The sequence below is a fragment of the Globicephala melas genome, chromosome 12 (genome assembly GCF_963455315.2).
Source record: "Globicephala melas chromosome 12, mGloMel1.2, whole genome shotgun sequence".
Classification (NCBI taxonomy): domain Eukaryota; kingdom Metazoa; phylum Chordata; class Mammalia; order Artiodactyla; family Delphinidae; genus Globicephala; species Globicephala melas.
In genome coordinates, this window is record NC_083325.1 from 10647170 (window position 1) to 10667878 (window position 20709).

The window sequence follows — 20709 nt, forward strand, 5'->3', positions numbered from 1 at the left end:
AGTCCCTCAAAGCTTCTTTAATTAAATTACAAGTATAGCAAGATGTTGAGTAAGTGGCTCCCTGAGGTCACTTTCCCCAGCTGGAAATCTCTCAGTACAGCGACCTACTCCTGGGAAATTAAAGGGATTTATTTCATTTTATTCTATTTTATTGAAAACATTTCATTGTGGTAAAGTATACAACATAAAATTTACTACTGTAACTATTTCTAAGTGTACAATTCAGTAGTTTTATGTACAGTCACATTTTAGGTGCACTCAACAGACCTCCAGGGCTTTTCATCACCCCACATGAAGGTCTGTACCATTCAACAGTAACTCCCTAATCCCCCTTCCTTCCAGCTCCTGGCGGCCACCATTCTACTTTCTGTCTCTGTGAATTTGGCTACTCCTGATCACAACTGCATTGTGAGCAAGTGAGTCCTTTCCAGAGTTGTCAGGGTAGGTGGGACTCCTCCGTCTTCTGCACCTCGTCGCAGGCCCTACCCTGAGCAGGGGAATCGGGGGTGGGAATCAAGGCTTCCTGACCTGAGGGCTCTGAGTGCAGTGAGGCCGTCACGTGTCATGTCATGTGTCACATGTCAGCGTGGCAACCGAACCTGGCCTGGGAGGGCCCTTTCCTTGGTCTGAGGGCGACCCCTGGTATCGGAGCAAAGCGAAAGCTTCAGGGCTGGGACTCTGGGGCCGGGCTGGTTGCATGCCTGACTCCCCACTGACCATGCCACCTCCGGGCTCTGCTTCCTCACCTGCAAACTCGGGGCAGGTAGCACCTCCCTCCCAAGATCGTGTGGACTGGGGCGGGGGGTGGGGGGGGATGCTGACTGGGCTGTTCCAGATGGCGCTTCCTGGTTTGAAACCTGGAAGGCTGGTGTTTGGCGTCAGGGTTTGGGATTCCATTACCACCACGATTCCCAGGAGGTGGGAGCCTTGCTGACCCGTCTGATGGGATTTGTGGAGTCCTGCCATCCATCCAGACCTCTCTTATTTCTTTGTGTATTTAACATTTATCATTATATAAAGGATTAGGTTAAATATGCTGAGTGACAACTTAATGTTTTTAATTTGAAAATATGATGGGCATTTTTAAATTAGAAACCATGCGGTCACTGTAAAACATTCAATACAGAAATATAGTAAAAAGTCAAAAGTTGCTCTTTATTCTTCCTTCTCCTCACCCCTTCCCCTCTCATTCTTCCACTCACAACCTGACACCCCCTTTCCGGTGGGAACTGCTGAGTTTGTTCTTTTTCCTTCTGGAACTAAATGGATATCATGCATATTAATATATAATCATTTTTTTTTATCATAAGTGGGATGTCATGACATTTATCATATATAGCTCAAGAACTTGCTTCTTTCACTTACTAGTAATTGTTTCATGTTGAGATATAGATATAGAGACAGATATAGACACACACACACACACACACACACACACTGCTGTCAAGTGTTCCATACCATTGATGTTTCTTGATATGGAAGAATTCACATATTCATGGACCTGTATGTTGTTCCACGTGTTCAGTGTTAAACGATAGTGGAGGAAACTTTGTTGTGTAATTTTTTCTCAAGTGTGAGCCCTTCAGTAGGAAAGTCTCGGGGTCAGATTCTTGGGGTCCGGTCACCACTGTCCTGCAACAGCCCCCGTCGCCACCAGGGGGAGCCAGCACCTCAGCCGCTGCACACAGTCCAAGGGAGGGGACAAGGGGCAGGAGTTGTGGCAGCATTGCCACTTTTCTCCAGGTCTTTCTTCTGCCTTTTAGGGGACTAGTCACCCCGACATTTTGGCCCATGGGCTCCCAGCTGGACACTTCATTCCTCAGTCTCCCTGGCAGGGGGATGGGGCAACATGATTGTGTCTGCCCCGTGGGCTGTGAGCCCATCTGGGGTCCACACCTTGCAGGTCTTGCCCGTGGGAACGATGTCCACCTCTGCTGGGATATGACAGCAATCAAAACATCCTGGAAGCCTTCTGTTGAGGACGGCAGGGTCGGGGCCAGTAAAGGATCGCCCATCCCAGACTGTTAACGTGAGATCAAAATCACTTGTGTCTTCTCTAAGCTGCCCTGTGTGGGTTCTGTTACCGGAGCTTAGCCTGCCTGCAGCCTGACCAATCCAGAAATGGGTTCATCTGAACCATTCGGAATGGAACCAACGGGACAGATGGACTCAGTGGAGGGATGAGGTAAAAGGAGGACCAGGGGCACTGACTCCTGGGACCAGTGGCAGGGAAGCAGCTTTGCAGGTGTGTTTGCATATCGTGCTGATGCCCATGCATCTTGGAGCATTATTTCTGATAGGCCCGGACCACACTTTTGGTGTCTCAGGTGCGTCTTATGAAAAAATACATTTTAGAACCATTGCCTTAGACACAGATATAATCCAGGGTGAGAAGGCACTGGTAACAGGAGTCTCTGAGTCTCTGGAGTAACCAACCTTGTTCTTAGCTGGGACTTAGCACGTGGAGCGGGGCTGCCGAGAATGAATGGGAAAGGCCTTGGCCGGAGTAGGTATTAAATCAGAACCTAGGCTGAATCTAGCTGGTGTTTGGGCACTTAGGATGAGCTGGGCCCTTGCTCAGCTCTGTCCCTGGGGAAACTCCATCTCCTTAGTGGGTGAGCTGGACGTTTCTTTGCCTTCCAACTCTGATGTCTGTGGCATCCGTCTCGGTGGCCCTGTAGATGCAGAGCTTATTTCCTTGTGCAGATGAACTGTGTGTTTTTGTGTATAATTTATAATGAAATGAAGATGATCACTGTAGTTTGTACCAGGAAATGGACCAAGAAACCCACCTACTTTCCTGAAGTGCTTAAAGCAACTTCTTTCATTTGGATGGAGCCTTCCTCCCTGGGGGCAAGGCTGTTGCTTAGGAAATCTGACTGTGAAGTTTATGTAAGCGGAGCCCTTGGCATAGACTGGGCACCAGATGGGCAGCAGCAGTGCTGAGATGACGCTGGTCAGGTTGAAGTTGTTGGTGTGAATGGCATAGAAGGTATCTTGGGTGCGATAGGAGTTGAAGATCCAGTAACAGCAAACGGGCTGGCGGGGACGCAGGATATGTTGACAGGGGCTGGAAGCCGAGGCCAAGTGTCCTCTCTGCCCAAGACTGAAGGCACCCACAGCTGCCTTTCATGGATGGACACATTTCGTTATTAGTTTAGTAAAATAGCACCCTTATCTACTTTAGTCTTGTTTCCTTTGAAAACAGACATTTTCAAGAGGAAAAATTTTAAAATCCCACAAATCTGGCTTTATCAATGCTCACTTTTGACACTTTAAGAGTAAATTTAATGTTGGTTTGTCTGATGAGGTCTTGTCCCTGGATCAACTTCCTTCCAATTTCAGTGTATGTGTAATCAATCGCATAGGTTACGTTCTTTATTTTCAAAATAAAGCATATTTGGAATCCCATTCTATTAATTTATCCTGCAGACACATTTGTATCTGCAGTCACTTTTTTGTAGCAATAAAATTGTGAAACTAATTGTCTCTAAATAGAGAATTGTTTAACTAAAATATGGTACATTCATATAGGGGAATGGCATATAGCTGGTCCAATACAGATGAAAAGAGGGGCAAGAAAACTGAAATAATGTTGTGATTCACACTTGCAAAAAGAAATGAATGGATACTTCTTCAACGTGATTAAAAAAGGCTACCTCAGGCCAGCCTCATGAGCTTACTGGATAAACATGGGAGGAGCTCCTTCTAAAGCAGGAGACAGAGACGTCCAGCACCATCCCTGTTTAGCCCTCTTCTCATGGTCCTGGGCAATGGCGAAGGGAAGAGAAAAATCACCAGCGAAAAACTGGCAAAGATATAAAATAAGCGGCATTTTCATAGTGATGGTTATTTACTTGGAAACTTCAAAAGAGTCAACTGAAAAGCTTTTTATATAAATCAGTAGTCTTCATATAGTCAAAGTACCAGCTAGAAAAAACAAGAAAAAGTGACATCTGATTTAAAACAACCAAAAGTTTAGTCTTAAATATTTAAATCAGTACTAATATTAAAAACATTAGAAGACTCTTTTCTTATTCTCTCAATCGAAGATGGCATTTTAAGATGCAAAAGCCAAAAAAGCCTTTAAAAAACTTTATAAATCAGAGTACGAAACAAAATTAAAAATCTTCATGTCAACAGAAATCTTAAGAGACAGACGACCAATTGGGAGAAATACAAAGGGGTCCTACAACTTAAACTGAAAAAGAGCAATCCCAGGTGAGAAACTGACAAAGGATAGAGTTCACGGAAAAAGAAAAAAACACATAGCTCTTGAATATATGAATATATTTGGCCTAATTCAGAAGAGAATGCAAATGAAGACCACAAGGAAATACCATTTTGTCACCTGTCAGAGTGGCAAGGGTCAAAGAGCCTGACATGTCCTGTTGGTGGAGGTGTGGGGAACAGACTCTGATCCCTGCTGGTACAGCCCTACAGGGGGATTATGTGCAATACTGAGACAAAAATTTAAATGCCCTTACCTTTGACCCAGCAATTTCGCTTCTAGGATTTTACACTACAAGTTATGGCTATATATCATACAACCAAATATTACACAGCCATCACAAGAATGAGACCATTCTATATGTACTTACATTCTCCACCATACATTAGGTGAAAAAAAGCAGAATTATGCTAGCTTTGTCAAAAAACATTATATATATATATATTCATGGAATAATTTTTGGAAAGGTCAGAAAACGTGGGCTGAGGTTGTCTCTGGAATGGGGAACCTGGTGGCTGGGAGTTAGGGTGGAAGCGGAAGCCAGTCACTGTGTCTTCTTGAACTGGGTGTCCCCTCACATTTGTCTTCATCACGTGCTAAGGGAAGAGGGAGGGATAGAGGAGGGAAGGTCAATTCAGGTTATAGGACCCTTCCAGCTTTAAGTCAATAAACGCTAAGTTGGCTGCTATAATTTCAGAGCTAATTAATGATGCATGGAGCTTACATGATTATTTTCAAGATCTGAGATATTCTTTTGAATCATGCTTTTAAAAAACAAAGCTTAAGATTTATACCTGCAATATTTCCCATGGATAGCAATGAAGAACAAGTACAATAAAGGACAGGCACATTCAATTCATAAAAACATTAAGTCTGCTAAATATATTTGGGGAATTTTTATTTTACACAAATATAAACCCCCAAATTTAGAAAAAAACAAACAAACCTGACTTGGCTCTTTTTTGGCTTAAAGTGAACAGGTCAGTGCTTAAAAAGTGCTTTTAGAGAATGTTCTCTTGCCGATTACTCTCATGAATGCTTGCATCCCAAGAGCTGCCCAGTCAGCCTGCTACGCAGGGATGTTACTGTGTTGTGTATTTTGTTGAAATATTTGTAACAACTATGTCCCAGGGATATACTTTGTGGGCTTTATTTTTAAGAAACATTTACATAAACAATAAATGTGGAAACATCAAGGTTCACAGTGAGCAGGCCAGCATTTACAAAGCGACTTTTAGGAAGTGTCCATATTTTATTTTCGAGAACGCTTATATTCTAAGAGCAGTACAATTAGCCTATTACGAAGGGTCTTAATCTTGTTTGTATAGTGTTCTTGAAATACTTTCTTCAGCTTCTGCCTTAACAAATCCAAAGATGGAAGATGATGACAATCTGGTATATTCAACATTATGTGAAAAAATTCATTCCACATATCCAGATGAGGAAGCCTGGAGAGACAAAGCATAAATGAAGGATAAAATGTAGCCTTCAGGGCTTCCCTGGTGGCTCAGTGGTTAAGAATCCACCTGCCAATGCAGGGGACACGGGTTCAAGCCCTGGTCTGGGAAGATCCCACATGCTGCAGAGCAACTCAGCCCATGCGCCACAACTACTGAGCCTGCGCTCTAGAGCCTGTGAGCCACAGCTACTGAGCCCACGTGCCACAACTACTGAAGCCTGTGGGCCTAGAGCCCAAGCTCCACAAAAAGAGAAGCCACCTCAATAAGAAGCCCACGCACTGCAACGAAGAGTAGCCCCTGCTTGCCGAAACTAGAGAAAGCCCGTGTGCAGCAACAAAGACCCAATGCAGCCAATAAATAAATAAATTAATTAATTATTTTTTTAAAAAGTAGCCTTCAGCGTGCAGGGCAATCGCACTCTTACATCTGACTTAACTCTAACCTCAACCCAACCTAATGCATCAAGAATGGATATGTTGGTGGGAATGTAAATTGATACAACCACCATGGAAAACAGTATGGAGGTTCCTTAAAAAACTAAAAATAGAACTACCATATGACCCAGCAATCCCACTACTGGGCATATACCCTGAGAAAACCATAATGCAAAAAGAGTCATGTACCACAGTGTTCATTGCAGAACTACTATTTACAATAGCCAGGACATGGAACCAACCTAAATGTCCATTGACAGATGAATGGATAAAGAAGATGTGGCACAATGGAATGAAGCAAATCAGAAAGAGAAAAACAAATACCATATGCTAACGCATATATATGGAATCTAAAAAAAAAAAAAAAAGGTACTGATGAACATAGTTGCAGGGCAGGAATAAAGATACAGACATAGAGAATGGACTTGAGGACATGGGGTGGGAGGGGGAAGCTGGGGCGAAGTGAGAGTAGCATCAACATATATACACTACTAAATGTAAAACAGTTAGCTAGTGGGAAGCAGCCGCATAGCACAGGGAGATCGGCTCGGTGCTTTGCGATGACCTAGAGGGGTGGGATAGGGAGGGTGGGAGGGAGGCTCAAGAGGGAGGGGATATGGGGACATGTGTTTGCATATGGCTGATTCGCTTTGTTGTACAACAGAAGCTAACACGGTATTGTGAAGCAAGTATACTCGAGTGAAGATCTATTAAAAAAATAATAATAAAATTTTAAAAATTCAAAAAAAAAAAGAATGGATATGTTGAATCTGTTATACATAGGAGAAACTGAAGATCCAATGAAATGTCTCCACACAACTTGTTACACAAAAGTTACAAATGGAGAAACAGAAGCACTTAAATAACTTGCTCACTGCACCCAGGGCCCAGGGTTATGCTATTTCACCCTACTTCTCAAGGCATGGGTCTTCTGTGGCAAAGATCCATTTTCCACCAGATGGAATCCAACATTCTACTGTATTTATTCTTTTCAGTGTAGCACCAATGCTAATACCAACCTTCTAAAAAGACCTTCAGGCTTCCAGACTCCCCCTTCATTTTTCACTTTCATGTAAGTGCCAAAAAGCATGCAGTACACTGTTGCAGCAACTCCAAAGTAATCAATCTATAAAGAAAATATGGGTATATATGACTAATACAACATTTTACACTTGAGCGTATTCCCATGTCTAAGTTATGCAGCAAATATGACAAATCACAGGAAGTAAATAGTCCCAGGATCTCACTTCTAAAGAATTCTGGAAGTGTGCATTAACCCCACACTGACACGTCCTATGAACGCCCATCTAGGCTTTGCTGGAGGCTTCCACGGACGGCAGATCACCCGCCACCTCCCTAGGAAGAGTCTTGGGAAGCTCTGCTCTTCCTGAGCTACCGCATCCTTCGTTTTGTCATGCAGAGGCAAACACAACACTAAGCCGCTTGCAAGTCCTCTCAGCTCCTCCCCCCAGGACTGGCTGTGGACTTCGAACTGTGCTCCAAACCTCCTGAGGTGTGACGTGTCCACAACTGGAAACAACCCTGGAGCATCGTCTGAATCCAGGGCTAGAAGAAGACTAGATCAGCTCGAACTATCTAGATTCCCAAATTCTTTTTGCAATTATAGTGAGTGTCATACAGGGAAATGTTTTCAAATCTCTCACTCTAGTTCTCTACCTGGTAGTTCCAGGGCTTGTTACTGAGCATCTCAGTACACTGGAAACCAGATGTTTCACACTTTGCCGTGAATACGGTTCCTTTTGGAAAAAGTTTCATGTCTATACTCTGACCCAGGTCGATCAGTGCCAAGCCAGCAGATAAATCATCTTCTTCACTGTCCTGTTCCAAAAATCTATATTAAACACAAACAAGGGTCAGGCTGCGTGAGCACAGATAATAAAAGGCTGCTGGGGAAACGGTAAGAGAAGGACCTGTTAAAAGGGCAACTTGCCTGTTTCCGAGTATGAAATTGTCTGGCTTGATGTCTCCGTGGATGATTTCGCAGTCATGGACTTGTTCAATCATGCACAGCACTCTGATAGCAAAAGCGAGGACTAGAGCTTGAGGCATCACTTTTTCAGGGGTATTTTTATAGAGGTTAATGGCATTCTAGAAACAATGGAAAGTGGAATCCTGAGTTGGTTGCACAGGATTAATGAAATTTCAAGTCAAGAGCTTTGCCCCCACCCATCACTCCAATAAAAGCGCCAAGTCCAAAAGGTATGTGCAAGGCAAAAGCCAAAAATGTACTTCAGTTCTTGTTTGTCATAAAAGCCATACACTTACTAGTAATGTCCCATAGCTATAGAGATCTCCTACTAACACACTGCCATTCTGGAACAGGTGGGCAGAATAGAATTTGATAAACATGTGTTGCATGCTTGGCTTTAGTCTCTCCATCAGCTGGGTCCCGATGTAGAATTCCCAGGGGTTGGCGGGCTTCTGGACCTGCAAATCAGGTATGTGACATTCATATCCAGCTCACATTCTGGAAAATGATAGCAAGAAAGCCACTTCATCCAAATGCAGGATGTGGGGTAGAAAGTGATGACAAGCTATGAATTGTTGCTGCAGCGTGGGAACTGCTGCAAGGTAATTTTAGTGGCGAGGCAATTCTGAGTCCTTGTGGGATAGTTTTGCTTCTTAAGTGCTGACAATAGACCTAAGTGAAACCACCACTATCTTTAAAAAAAAAAAAAAGGAGGCTGGCAAACTCTAGCCCTAAAATTCATTTTCTATATTGTACAGATCATTTACCTTCAAAACAAATTTCTGCTTATTTTTGCTATCGTTTACATCTCCGTGGGTAACTTCATAGACGTGGGCAAAAGCCCCTTCTCCAAGAAGGTGATCAACATAGACCAGCAAAGAACCTGAGGAGATAGTTAAGTCAAAATGAAAAAAAGGCTCAAAACATTAAAGGCTATAAAAATGAAGTATTTGTAAATTTTTCTTGGTGCTTGAATTGCTTTAATAAATAAAAATGGATATAGCTCCCTTAGGAAATGTTTTTCCAGTCTTACGTGAAAGTTAAACAAATACCTGCCACAAAATACCCCCTTTATAACGAGGTGATGGAGGAGCCAGGGCAGCACTGCCGGGACCCAGGCCTGTCACTGAGCAGCAGGGCCTCGGGCAGCCATCCTCTCTTTACCAGTGCTGTCATATTTAAAGGGGGAGTACGTGTGCTGCCTACTTGGCAAGACTGCTGTGATGACAGAAAGAACAAGTGGACATCCTCTACAAAGTGCTAAACAAAGCTCTAACATGCCTTTGAAAAATGCAAGCGTTTTACATCAGAATAAAAAGGGCAGAGCGTAATTGTACCGATATTTCTAACAGATACTTAAAAAATTTTTATTGCAGTAAACTTTCTATTTTAGAACAGTTTTTGATCTATAGAAAAGTTGAGAAGATAGTAGTTTCTGTATGTTCTGCATCCTGTTTCCCCTACTGCTAACTTTTACATAACCAAGTTACACTGGTAACAAACAAGAACCAAAACTGGTATGTTACTGTTAACTAAACTCCACACTTTATTCAGATTTCACTAGTTTTCCCCTAATGTTCTAGGACACATTCATCAAGTTTCCTCAGACTCTGCTAGGCTGTGACAGTTTCTAACTTTTTGTTCTGATGACCATGACAGCTCCAAGGAGCACTGTTCTGGTAAGTTGTAGAATGCCCCTCAGCTGGATTTGTCTTGATATTTTTCAGTTACACTGGGGTTATTGGTTTTGGTAGAAAGATGACAGAGGTAAGGTTGTAACAGATTTTTAATTTTTTAAAAAAAGAATTCATGTGTTTAAAATCAAATATAAAAAAGTAGCTTTCTGGTTTCTAGCTGGCATGTAAGGAGTTTGGAAGTCGTCAATCTACCCTCACAGTAAGAAAAAGCTGAACAAATTGAAAATCAACAACTCTTAGATCTGTTAGAGAACTGAGGTCACAGGGAAAACTGCTGCCCCCCAAACTGAGGAGACAGGTGAATACAGAGAATAGCAGAGCCCAGAAGCAGAAACTACCACTGAGGCCAGTACCGAAGTGGGGGTGGGGAGAGGAGGCACCACAGAAAGAACTGATGTCTCAGACCTTATTTAGGAACAAGTCTCTAGGGGAGCCCAAAGACAACAGGGGAGACAAATAAGGACACAAAGGGGAATTTCAGCCTTTGATACCTACAGCCACAGAAAATAGTAAACACAGCCTAAGTCCAAGCCAGATAAGCATAAACCTTACACTAAAGGGCTATTTATCTCAGTTCCTTTCAGCAGGATATCAGGACTGGCTTCTAACAAAAATTACAAGGCATAATAAAAGACAAAAAACACAGCTTGAAAAGACAGAGCAAGTTTCAGAACCAGATACAGATATAGAAAAGATTTTGGAATTATAAGACCAGGAATAAAAAAATTATGATTAATATGCTAAGAGCTGTAATGAAAAAGGTAAACAAAATGCAAGAATACAAGAGTAATGTAAGAAGACAAATACAAACCCCGAGAAAGAATCAAAAGGAAACGCTAGAAATAAAAAAGGACTGTGACAAAATGAAGAATATCTTTGATGGGCTCATCAATAGGCTGTATGTGGCTGGAAAAAGAAACTGTGAGCTTGACAAATATGCCAACAGAAACTTCCAACACTGAAACGCAAAGAGAAAAATAAAATGAAAAAGATAGAATGTTCAAGAACTATGGGACAACTACAAAAGGGGTAACAAATGTGTAATGGGACACTAGGATGAAGAAGAAAAAGAGAACAGAAGACATAGCTGGGGTAATGATGGCTGAGAAATTTCCAAAGTCAATGACAGAAACCAAATCACAGATCCGGGAATTTCAGAGAACGCCAAGCAGGAAGAACACCAAAAAGCTACATCTAGGCATGTCATGTTCAAACTGCAGAAAATCAGACAAGGAGAAAATATTGAAAGAAACCAGAGGAATAAAACCACCTTACCTATAGAGGAGCAAGCATAAGAATCACACTGACTTCCCTTCAGAAACCATACAAGCAAGAAGAGAGTAAGTGTTGAAAGAAGAAAAAAAAAAGCCAAAAAACCACAAACCAAGAATTCTTCCCTTTCAAAAGTGAAGAAGAAATAAAGACTTCATTAGACAAACAAAAATTAAGGCAATCTGTCACCAGTAAACCTGCCTTGCAAGAAATGTTAAAAGAAGTTCTGGGGGGTGGGATGAATTGGGAGATTGGGATTGACATATATACACTATTGATACTATGCATAAAATAGATAACTAATGAGAACCTAACATATAGCACAGGGAATTCTACTCAATGCTCTGTGGTGACCTAAATGGGAAGGAAATCCAAAAGAGAGGGGATATATTGGGTTGGCCCAAAAGTTCATTCGTTCCGTAACATCGTATGGAAAATCCCAAACGAACTTTTTGGCCAACCCAATATGTATACGTATAGCTGATTCACTTTGCTGTACAGCAGAAACTAACACAACATTGTAAAGCAACTATACTCCAATAAAAATTAATAAAAGAGAAAAAAAGAAGTTCTTCAGAGGGAAGGAAGATGATACAGGTCAGAAACTCAGATCAGAAAAGTATAGGAAAAGGAATAAATGAAGATAAAGTAAAATCTTTTATTTATTTATTTTTTATTCTTAATTGATCTAACAGATAGCTGTTCAAAATAATAATAGCAACAATGTGTTCAGTAAGCACAGCCTGTGGGTAAGTGAAATGAGTGAGAGTAATGCCATAAGGGGGAAAAGGGAGGAATTGGTAACATTCTGTTATAAGGGACTTGTGCTATTTGTGAAGCAGTATAGTGTTATTGGAAGGTGGACATGGATTACTTGTAAATGTACATTGCAAGCTCTAGGGCAACCACTAAAAAAAGTAAAGAAAGAAGTATAATTGATATGATAAGAGAAGAGAGAAAATAGAATCACATAAATAATTAAAACCAGAGAAGGCAGAAAGAGAGTGAAAGACAAAAAAGGAAATGAAGAACAAGGGCAATAAATAGAAAACAGTAAAAAATATAGTAGATATTAATCCAACTATATCACAATAGATAAAAATACAAGACCCAACTATATGTTGTCTACAAGAAACACACCCTAAATATAAAGACACAGAAAAAATAAAAGTAAAGGCATGGAGAAAGATATGTCACGCTAACATTAATCAACAGAAAGCTGGTGTAGCTATATTAATTTTACACAGAACAGACTTAGAGTAAGGAAAGTTATCAAGGATAAAGAAAGGCATTACATAATGATATAGGGCTCAGTTCTCCAAGACATGACAATCCTTAATGTGTATGAGCCTAAGAACAGAGCATCAAATAGGCAAAAACTGACAGACTTGCAAGGAGAATAAATCAATTCACTATTATAGTTGGAGATTTCTACATCCCTCAATTGACAGATCCAACAGGCAGAAAATCCTTAAGGGCATGGTTGAACCGAACAGCACCACCACCAATCAACTGGATCTAATAGACATTCATGAAATACTTAATTTAACAACAGTGGAATATACATTCTTTTCAAGCTTACATGGAACAGTAACCAAGAAAGACCACATTCTAGGCCATAAAACACAACTTCACCAAATTAAAAAAAAGAAAGAAAGAAATCATACAAAGTATGCACTCAGATCACAGTGGAATTAAGCTGGTAATCAATAACAGAAGGATAGCTGGTAAGTCCCCCAAAACTTGGAGATTAAATAACACACTTTGAAAACATAATTTATTGAAATTGTGAGATGTGGAAAATGCAGTATTAGAAATTTATAGCATTGAATGCATATGTTAGAAAAGAAGATCTAAAATCAATAATCTTAGTTTCCACCTTAGAAAACTGGAAAAAGAAGAGCAAATTAAATCCAAAGTAAGCAGAAGAAAAGGAAAAATAAGAATCAGAGTAGAAATCAACAAAATTTAAAACTGAAAATCAGTAGAGGAAATCAATGAAAACAAAAGTTGGTTCTGTGGGAAAAAAGGTTGGTTCTTTGAAAACATCAATGAAATTGATAAGCTTCTGCCAGGCCAACTAAGAAAAATTAGGGAGGACACATATTACTAATACCAGAAATGAAAGAGGGGGCATCACTACAGATCCTATGGACATTAAAAGGATAATAAAGGAATACTATGAACAGTTAGTTCTATGCCACATGTACCAAAAATGAATAAGTGGAATTTGAAATTAAAAACACAATACAATTTACATTAGCAACTCCCCCCCAATGAAATATTTAAGTATAAATGTAACAAAAAATGTACAAGGTCTACATGAGGAAAACTATAAAACTCTGATGAAACAAATTTAAAAATCTAAATATATGGAGAGATATTCTATATACACAGATAGGAAGACACAGCATTGTGAAGTTCTTCCAAACTTGATCTATAGATTCAATGCAATACCAAGCAAAATCCCACCAAGTCATTTTTGTGGATAATGACAAACTAATTCTAAAGTTTATATGGAAAGGCAAAAGAATCAGACAGCCAACACAGTATTGAAGGAGAACAAATTGGAGGACCAACACTACCCAACATCAAGACTCACTATAAAAGTTACCAAAATCAGGACAGTGTGGTATTGGTGAATAGGCGAATACATTAATGAAACAGAGGAGAGAGCCCAGCAATAGACCCAAACAAATATAGTCAATTGATCACTGACAAAAGACTAAAGGCTATTCAATGCAGGAAAGATAGTCTTTTCAACAAATGGTGATGGAACAACTGAACATCAACATGCAAAATGAATCTAGACACAGATCTTACACCTTTGACAGAAGTTAATTCAAAATGGTTCATAGATCTGAATATATAACACAAATCTACAAAATTCCTAGCAGATAACGTAGGAGAATATCTAGGTGACCTTGGGTTTGCTGATGACCTCTTGGATACAACACCCAAAGCATGATCCATGAAAGGAAAAAAGTGATAAACTGGACTTGTTTAAAATTGAAAACTACTCCGCAAAAAACACAGCTAATAGAATGAAAAGACAAGCCAGAGGCTGGGGGAAAAATCTTTGTAAAACAACTGATAAAGGACCACTGTATAGCCAAAATATACAATGAACTCTTAATAAGAAAACAAACAACCTGATTGAAAAATGGGCAAACGATCTGAACATAAATCTCAGGAAAGAAGGTATTCAGATGGCAAATAAACATATGAAAAAATGTTCACCATCATACATAATTAAAGAATTGCAAATTAAAGACAATAGTGAAATACCACTGCACATCTACTAGAATGGCTAAAACCCCAAACACTGACAATACCACATGCTGACAAGAATGTGGAGCAACAGAATTCTCATTCATTGCTGTGGGAATTCAAAATGGTACAAACCCCATTGGAAGACAGTTTGGCAGTTTCTTACAAAAGTAAACATAGCCTTAACTATATGATCCAGCAATCACACTCCTTAGTACTTACCCAAATGAACTGAAAACTTACGTCCACACAAAAACTGTACAGGAATGTTTACAGCAGCTTTATTCATCATTGCCAAAACTTGGAAGCAACCAAGATATCCTTCAATAGGTGAATGGATAAATAAACTATAGTACCTTCCCACAATGGAATACTCCTCAGAGATGAAAAAGAAAGAGCTATCAAGTCATGAAAAGACATGGAGGAAACTTAAATGCATATTGCTAAGCAAAAGAAGCCAATCTGAAAAGTCTATATACTGTAATGATTACAACTATGTGGGGACGGCAGTAGGAGATTAGTGGTTGCTAGGGTTTCAGGTAGAGGGAGGAAGGGATGAATAGATGAAGCGCAGGGGTTTAGGGCACTGAAACGGTTCTGTATGATACTGTAATGACAGATGCATGTCATTACACATCTGTCAAACCCCACAGAATGTACAACACAAAGAATGAATCCTAAGGTAAACTATGAACTGTAGTTAATAATAATGTATCAATATTGGCTCATCAACTTTAACAAATGTACCACACCGATGCAAGATGTTAATAATAGGGGAATCTCTGTGTGTGTGTGTGTGTGTGTGTGTGTAAAGTATATTATGAGAAGTCTTGCTCCCACTGTTATCCACATCTACCCTGTTTCCCCTTCCACTAACAATTAACCATTTTTATTAGTTTTGAGTACCCTTCAAGTGTTCTCTGGAAATACTATCAAATATGAATATATATTATCTTGCCCCTTTTTAAGAAATAAAAAGCAGCATATAACACTAGTCTGCCCTTTCACTTAGCAGCATGTTTTGGAGATCATTCCCTAGCTGCACAGAGTGAGCTGTAGTTTACTGTAGAGATGTCGCATAATTTATTTAAGCAGTCCCCTTAGATGCCTATGTTGTTTCCAATCTGTTGCTTTACACACACCTTACTTTGAATATATCCAAGTGTATCTGCAGGAAATTCTTAAAAGTGGATGTCTGGGTCTAAAAGTATATGCATTTTAAATTTTGATAGATATTGCCAAATTGCCCTTTATAAGTTATAGTCCCAACAGCAATCGAAATCCTACAGTCATGCCTTAACAAAATGTTCTCATCTTAATACTACAGATAAAACTTTTTACTGGAAGTGGGAGAGGGGGTGGAGGGGTAGGGGTGAGGGCGGTGCCAGGAGGAATAAACATCAACTTCCCACAGAGAAAAATAGAGTTTAAAGTTTTATTACCCATATGGTTCTTACCCAGTTGAAATTCAGTCTTGGGTTTGATGGCTGGAAGTTTACATTGCCATTCGTAAGTATTTGCATAGGAACTCACTGGTTTAGAAAGCCCGGATAAAAGTTTGACAATCAACTCATCATCCCAGGGATTCTCAACAGTGAAGTCTTAAAGGAACAGGAACAAAAAGGAAAAGGAATTCAGTATCTAAGACTTTTACCAAATAAATCATAGACAAAGCAAGTGGAGACATTCATTAAATAAGCTTTCAAAAGCCTTATCTTTAAAGAGCATTGATTCAACTAATAAAGAACCATTTTCAAAAGTCAAAATGGGTACTTCTGCACAGTTCATTATCTGTCATTTTAGATCTACAAACTTAAATCAATATTCAGTTGGGACAAAGGAAATTAACACCAAGGGCATCTATTCTAGATTTTGCCTTTAACACAATTATGGGTACATGTCTTAAAGGCAAACTTGGAGATTAGTTACTTCTAACACGATCATATATGTATTCTTTAAATTGCTTTCCACTTCTATTTATAAAACACGCTGCCTTTTAACACATATTACCTACGTGCAATTTGTCTGTATGAGATATACTTTGGGTCCACAAAGACACAAAGAGAAACTGTTTCTAAAGGGAAGAAAAAAGTTTCTGCCCAATTTAGAATGTTATAAAAAATTCTATTAGTGGCAGTTATCAAAGACTAATCCAACATGACTGATATTTACTAGTGCTAAGCAGATGCGGGACACTTTTCTGAGCCCTTGATGTTTACTAACTCACTTGGTCCTAACAGTAAGACCCTAAAGTAGGTACTGCCAACCCCTCCACTTTATAGAAAACAGGACCACAGAGAATTGAAATAATCTTGGCCAAGATCACAAGACAGCCTAAGACAGAGAGCTAGGATTAGAATCTAGCTAGTCTATCTCCAGAGTCTGTGCTCTTGTCCACTGTTAAGATTGTTTCTGTGTAACCTTGGGGTGGGGGTGGGGTCCTTTAACCCTGAGCCTGTTTACTTTTCTGTAAAATGGGGATAACAGTATTAGATTAAACTCCTGGCATAATGGGCCCTCCAATTCCAGTTCTCTTTTCCAACAGTAGTTAGTTTGATACCTTTTAAAATTAAAACAAATTAATTAGTCCTTCAAGTATGTTACTGTTGTATGCTCGGTGACACAGCATGCAAGTTTGTCTGAACTTGCGTTCTACTCAACGGCATTCAAGGCCCTGCTCTTTGAGCTTCTTTCATGGAACAGCTTTTAACAGGTTATTGTCCTTATTCAGGGAACAATTAAGAATGAGCATCTGTTCACACCTGGAGCGTCGATATTCCCAAGCAAGCCTGTCTGCATTGGTTCTGCCTGGAACCTGGCATTGGCGTCTGCTGGATCCTCTGCAGGGGCAAAGTCAGGGTCTGTGAGTTTACAGGCCTTGAGGCCCCACTCCGCCTCGCTGGTCAGCACAGCTGCAGCAGGTTGGCTCAGATGGAGCAAGGATGCTGAAGAGACATCTGTGGGGAACGCTGGTTCTGAGCTTTTCTCTTCAATCGGACTGGATGTGTTAAAGGGACAAGATAAACACACATGATTACAAGCTTTATTGGGTTTGAACACATAAAAATCCCACAAAACAGTTTCCTTTTCATTCTAGGCATGAGATTTCAAAACTGCTTCACAAAGAGTTTATTAAAGCATTTTCTTCATACAAACAAATATATGCAGATACACAGCTCGTACAATATGAATAGAAATAAAATAAAAAACGTGGTAATATATTAAATAGGTGAGGTGACACATTGGATATTCTTTAGTAGGAGATGTTGGTAGGAAAGGGTTTATTTTCTCAAGTTGTCTTCTAAGCATCACTACTGTAATAGGGACTGAGGATTTTATTCCAAAAATGGCTTCTTTTATAACACTGAAACAAACAGAAAATGTCAGCCATAGTCCAACAACCGAACACCAGTACATTTCTACACACGCACGTGCACACACACAGTCGATTCTCATTCCTCAAGGATTCCATACCTGTGAATTCACCTACATGAAAATATTTATTTGTTACCCCAAACAACACTCATGGTGCTTTTGCTGTCATCTCAAGACGTGCAGAACAATGAAAAATTTGAGTCACTCAACATTTATGTTCCCAGGTGAGGTCGAGCAAGGTGACGCTCTGCCTTCTCATTTCGGCTCATACTGTAAACAATGTCCTTTCACAGTATAGTTAGCGATGTGGGGTGTTTCTTTTTCTTGCATTTTTGTGCTTTTAGTTGGTGATTTAGCTGTTTAACTGTTCCCCAAGTGCAGTGCTCAAGTGCTGTCTGGCGTTCCTAAGTGCAAGAAGGCTGTGACGTGTCTTGTGGAGAAAATATGTGTTGCATAAGTTTTGTTCAGGCATGGGTTACAGTGCTGTTGGCCATGAGTTCAATGTTAATGAATCAATAGTATATATTAAATAAGTGTTTTTTTAATATAAATTTATTTATTTTATTTATTTCTTTTTGGCTGTATTGGGTCTCGTTGCTGCACATGGGCTTTCTCTAGTTGCGGTGAGTGGGGGCTACTCTTCGTTTCGGTGCGCAGGCTTCTCACTGCGGTGGCTTCTCTTGTTGCGGAGCACGGGCTCTAGATGCATGGACTTCAGTAGTTGTGGCATGCAGGCTCAGTAGTTGTGGCTCGTGGGCTCAGTAGTTGTGGCTTGCGGACTCTAGATCGCAGGCTCAGTAGTTGTGGCGCACAGGCTTAGTTGCTCCGTGGCATGTGGGATCTTCCCAGACCAGGGCTTGAACCCGTGTCCCCTGCATTGGCAGGCAGATTTTTAACCACTGAGCCACAAGGGAAGCCCTAAATAAGTGTCTTTAAATAAAGTGTTGTGACCACAGGCCTGTAGGATCCTAACTGTGTATTTCCCCTAGAAGCAATGGGTCAGTATTTGCTAATTCAGTGTTTGCAGTGATTTTATAGAAAAGAACCAATGCAAATAACAAGTTTGGACTGTACATACGTCTTCACACACATATTCTCTCTGCACCTTTAGATCCACATATCTACAAACAGATGCACGAGTATATATTTTTATACAAATGAATTCATGCAACATCATGTTGCATTTTTTACTTCTTGACACAGGCATTTTCCTACCATGAATTTTTAAAATAATAAACTAATTTTGGAATTTAGATTTAAAGAAATGTCACAGAGATAAAAGAGAATTCCCATATGTTCCTCACCAATTTCCTCTAGTGTTACCACCTCACATTAAAGTGGCTCTCTTGTCAAAACCAATAAACCAACCTTTGTCATATTACTATTGACTAACCTCCAGACCTCGTTTGGATTTCGCCAGGTTTTCCACAAGGCCCCATGTTTGCTCCAGGATCCAATCGTGGACACCATGCTGCATTAGTTGTCAGCCTCCTTACTCTCTTCTCTGTGACACTTTCTTAGTCTTTCCTAGTTTCCTAAGACCTTGTCGGTTTTGAGGAGTACTGGCCAGCTATTTTGTAGACTGTCCCTCAATTTGGGTTTCTTTTTTTTTTTTTGTGGTACATGAGCCTCTCACTGCTGCGGCCTCTCCCGTTGCGGAGCATGGGCTCCGGACGCACAGGCCCAGCAGCCACGGCCCACAGGCCCAGCCGCTCCGCGGCATGCGGGATCCTCCCTGACCGGGGCACGAACCCACACCCCCTGCATCGGCAGGCGGACTCTCAACCACTGCGCCACGAGGGAAGCCCTGGGTTTCTCTTGTTTTCCTCCTGGCTAGACTATGAGTATTGGTTTGGGGAGAATATCACAGAGGTGACCCTTCTCCTCCCATGACATCACCATGTGTCATCACGGGTGACGTTAGCCTGATTATTTGGGAAAGGTGGTGTCTGCTGGGTTTCTCCACAGTTCTACTGTGGATTTTAATGCTGTACACCATTTAATCCAGTGGATGTGTGATGAAGTGTAACAATTCCCTTGTTCTTAGATATTGAACATATTTCCAATATTTTATATTACAACAAAACAGGTGTGTTTCCAAACCCATGTACATTGCTACTAGAAACGTGAGTGCCCAAATTATTGTGGGTGCATAAACGATGAATAAAATCCTTTTCCCTTCTCCACAAAACTGTGAATTTTGGTTAACTTTCTAGCTCTTCCCCTTCTCCACTGAAAACTTAAAAGGTAAGGTATCACTGTCATCAATGCTTATGATAAAAAATAGCTGTATCTAGACTGGGAGAATTATGAACATGTGCTGGGAATCCAGATTCGGGCTTCAGGTATAATGATTCTCGCAATGGGCCTGTCCCTGGCAGGGACTCTGGAAACTAAATCTATGGAGTGTTGCAAGAGCCACTGACTCCCTGGGAAGAAGGTTTCGAAGCTAAGGAAGCCTCTGTCCCTGGGTGTCTCCCCACATGAGTCTTGTTTCCTTGCAGCTTAACTGTCACATGCAGTCAAAGACAATAGTTTCTTGGACAGTATTACCCTGCTGGCAACAGTGATTTTTGTCCTATATACATCTAAATTAATCTTATGCCAAGTGTGGTTTATGGTAGTCTTATGAGTCAAAAGTTTAGCTGCACAAAGGAAGATTCCTGGTGGGCAGTAATAGACTATGCCCACTGAGTAAAATTTTAAATTAAAAGGCAAAATCTATTTAATTTGCATTAATTTTATTTCTAGTGAGTTAACCCTTTTCTACATGTTTATTCATTAATTTTTCTTTTGTAAGTTCTGCTCATGTCCTTTAATCCAATCATTTATTTACTGGGGTCTTAGTTCAAGAAGAGGTTTTTGATAATAAGAAGCAGTACAGCATAGTGGTGAGAGCGAGGATTCTGAAATCAGAGATAGGGGTTCAAATCCCAGGGCTGCAAAGTAGAAGCCGTATGGCTTTGGGTCCTTTATTTAG

At 40.4% G+C, this 20709-nt stretch overlaps 2 protein-coding genes across 3 annotated transcripts in view; one reads left to right on the plus strand and one right to left on the minus strand.

Annotated features, from left to right (window-relative positions):
- LOC115843180 (two pore channel protein 2-like) overlaps positions 1 to 6542 on the plus strand; it is a 45106-nt gene extending 38564 nt beyond the window's left edge. Inside the window, exons 21-22 of one of the 2 annotated variants that reach the window (XR_009566103.1) lie at positions 343 to 416; positions 1904 to 6542. The gene's annotated coding sequence lies outside the window, so the exon portion shown is untranslated. Of the gene's footprint in view, positions 1 to 342; positions 1755 to 1903 lie in introns of those variants that run through there. The other variant, XR_009566102.1, reaches the window with a different exon arrangement.
- BUB1 (BUB1 mitotic checkpoint serine/threonine kinase) overlaps positions 5334 to 20709 on the minus strand; it is a 41598-nt gene continuing 26222 nt past the window's right edge. The window contains exons 18-25 of the mRNA XM_030838997.2: positions 17117 to 17352; positions 15812 to 15955; positions 8883 to 8998; positions 8412 to 8573; positions 8077 to 8234; positions 7803 to 7977; positions 7145 to 7251; positions 5334 to 5679 (exon numbers count right to left, since the gene is read on the minus strand). Of these exons, the coding sequence (XP_030694857.1) occupies positions 5484 to 5679; positions 7145 to 7251; positions 7803 to 7977; positions 8077 to 8234; positions 8412 to 8573; positions 8883 to 8998; positions 15812 to 15955; positions 17117 to 17352 (1294 nt within the window). The 3' untranslated portion in view covers positions 5334 to 5483. The remainder of the gene's footprint in view (positions 5680 to 7144; positions 7252 to 7802; positions 7978 to 8076; positions 8235 to 8411; positions 8574 to 8882; positions 8999 to 15811; positions 15956 to 17116; positions 17353 to 20709) is intronic.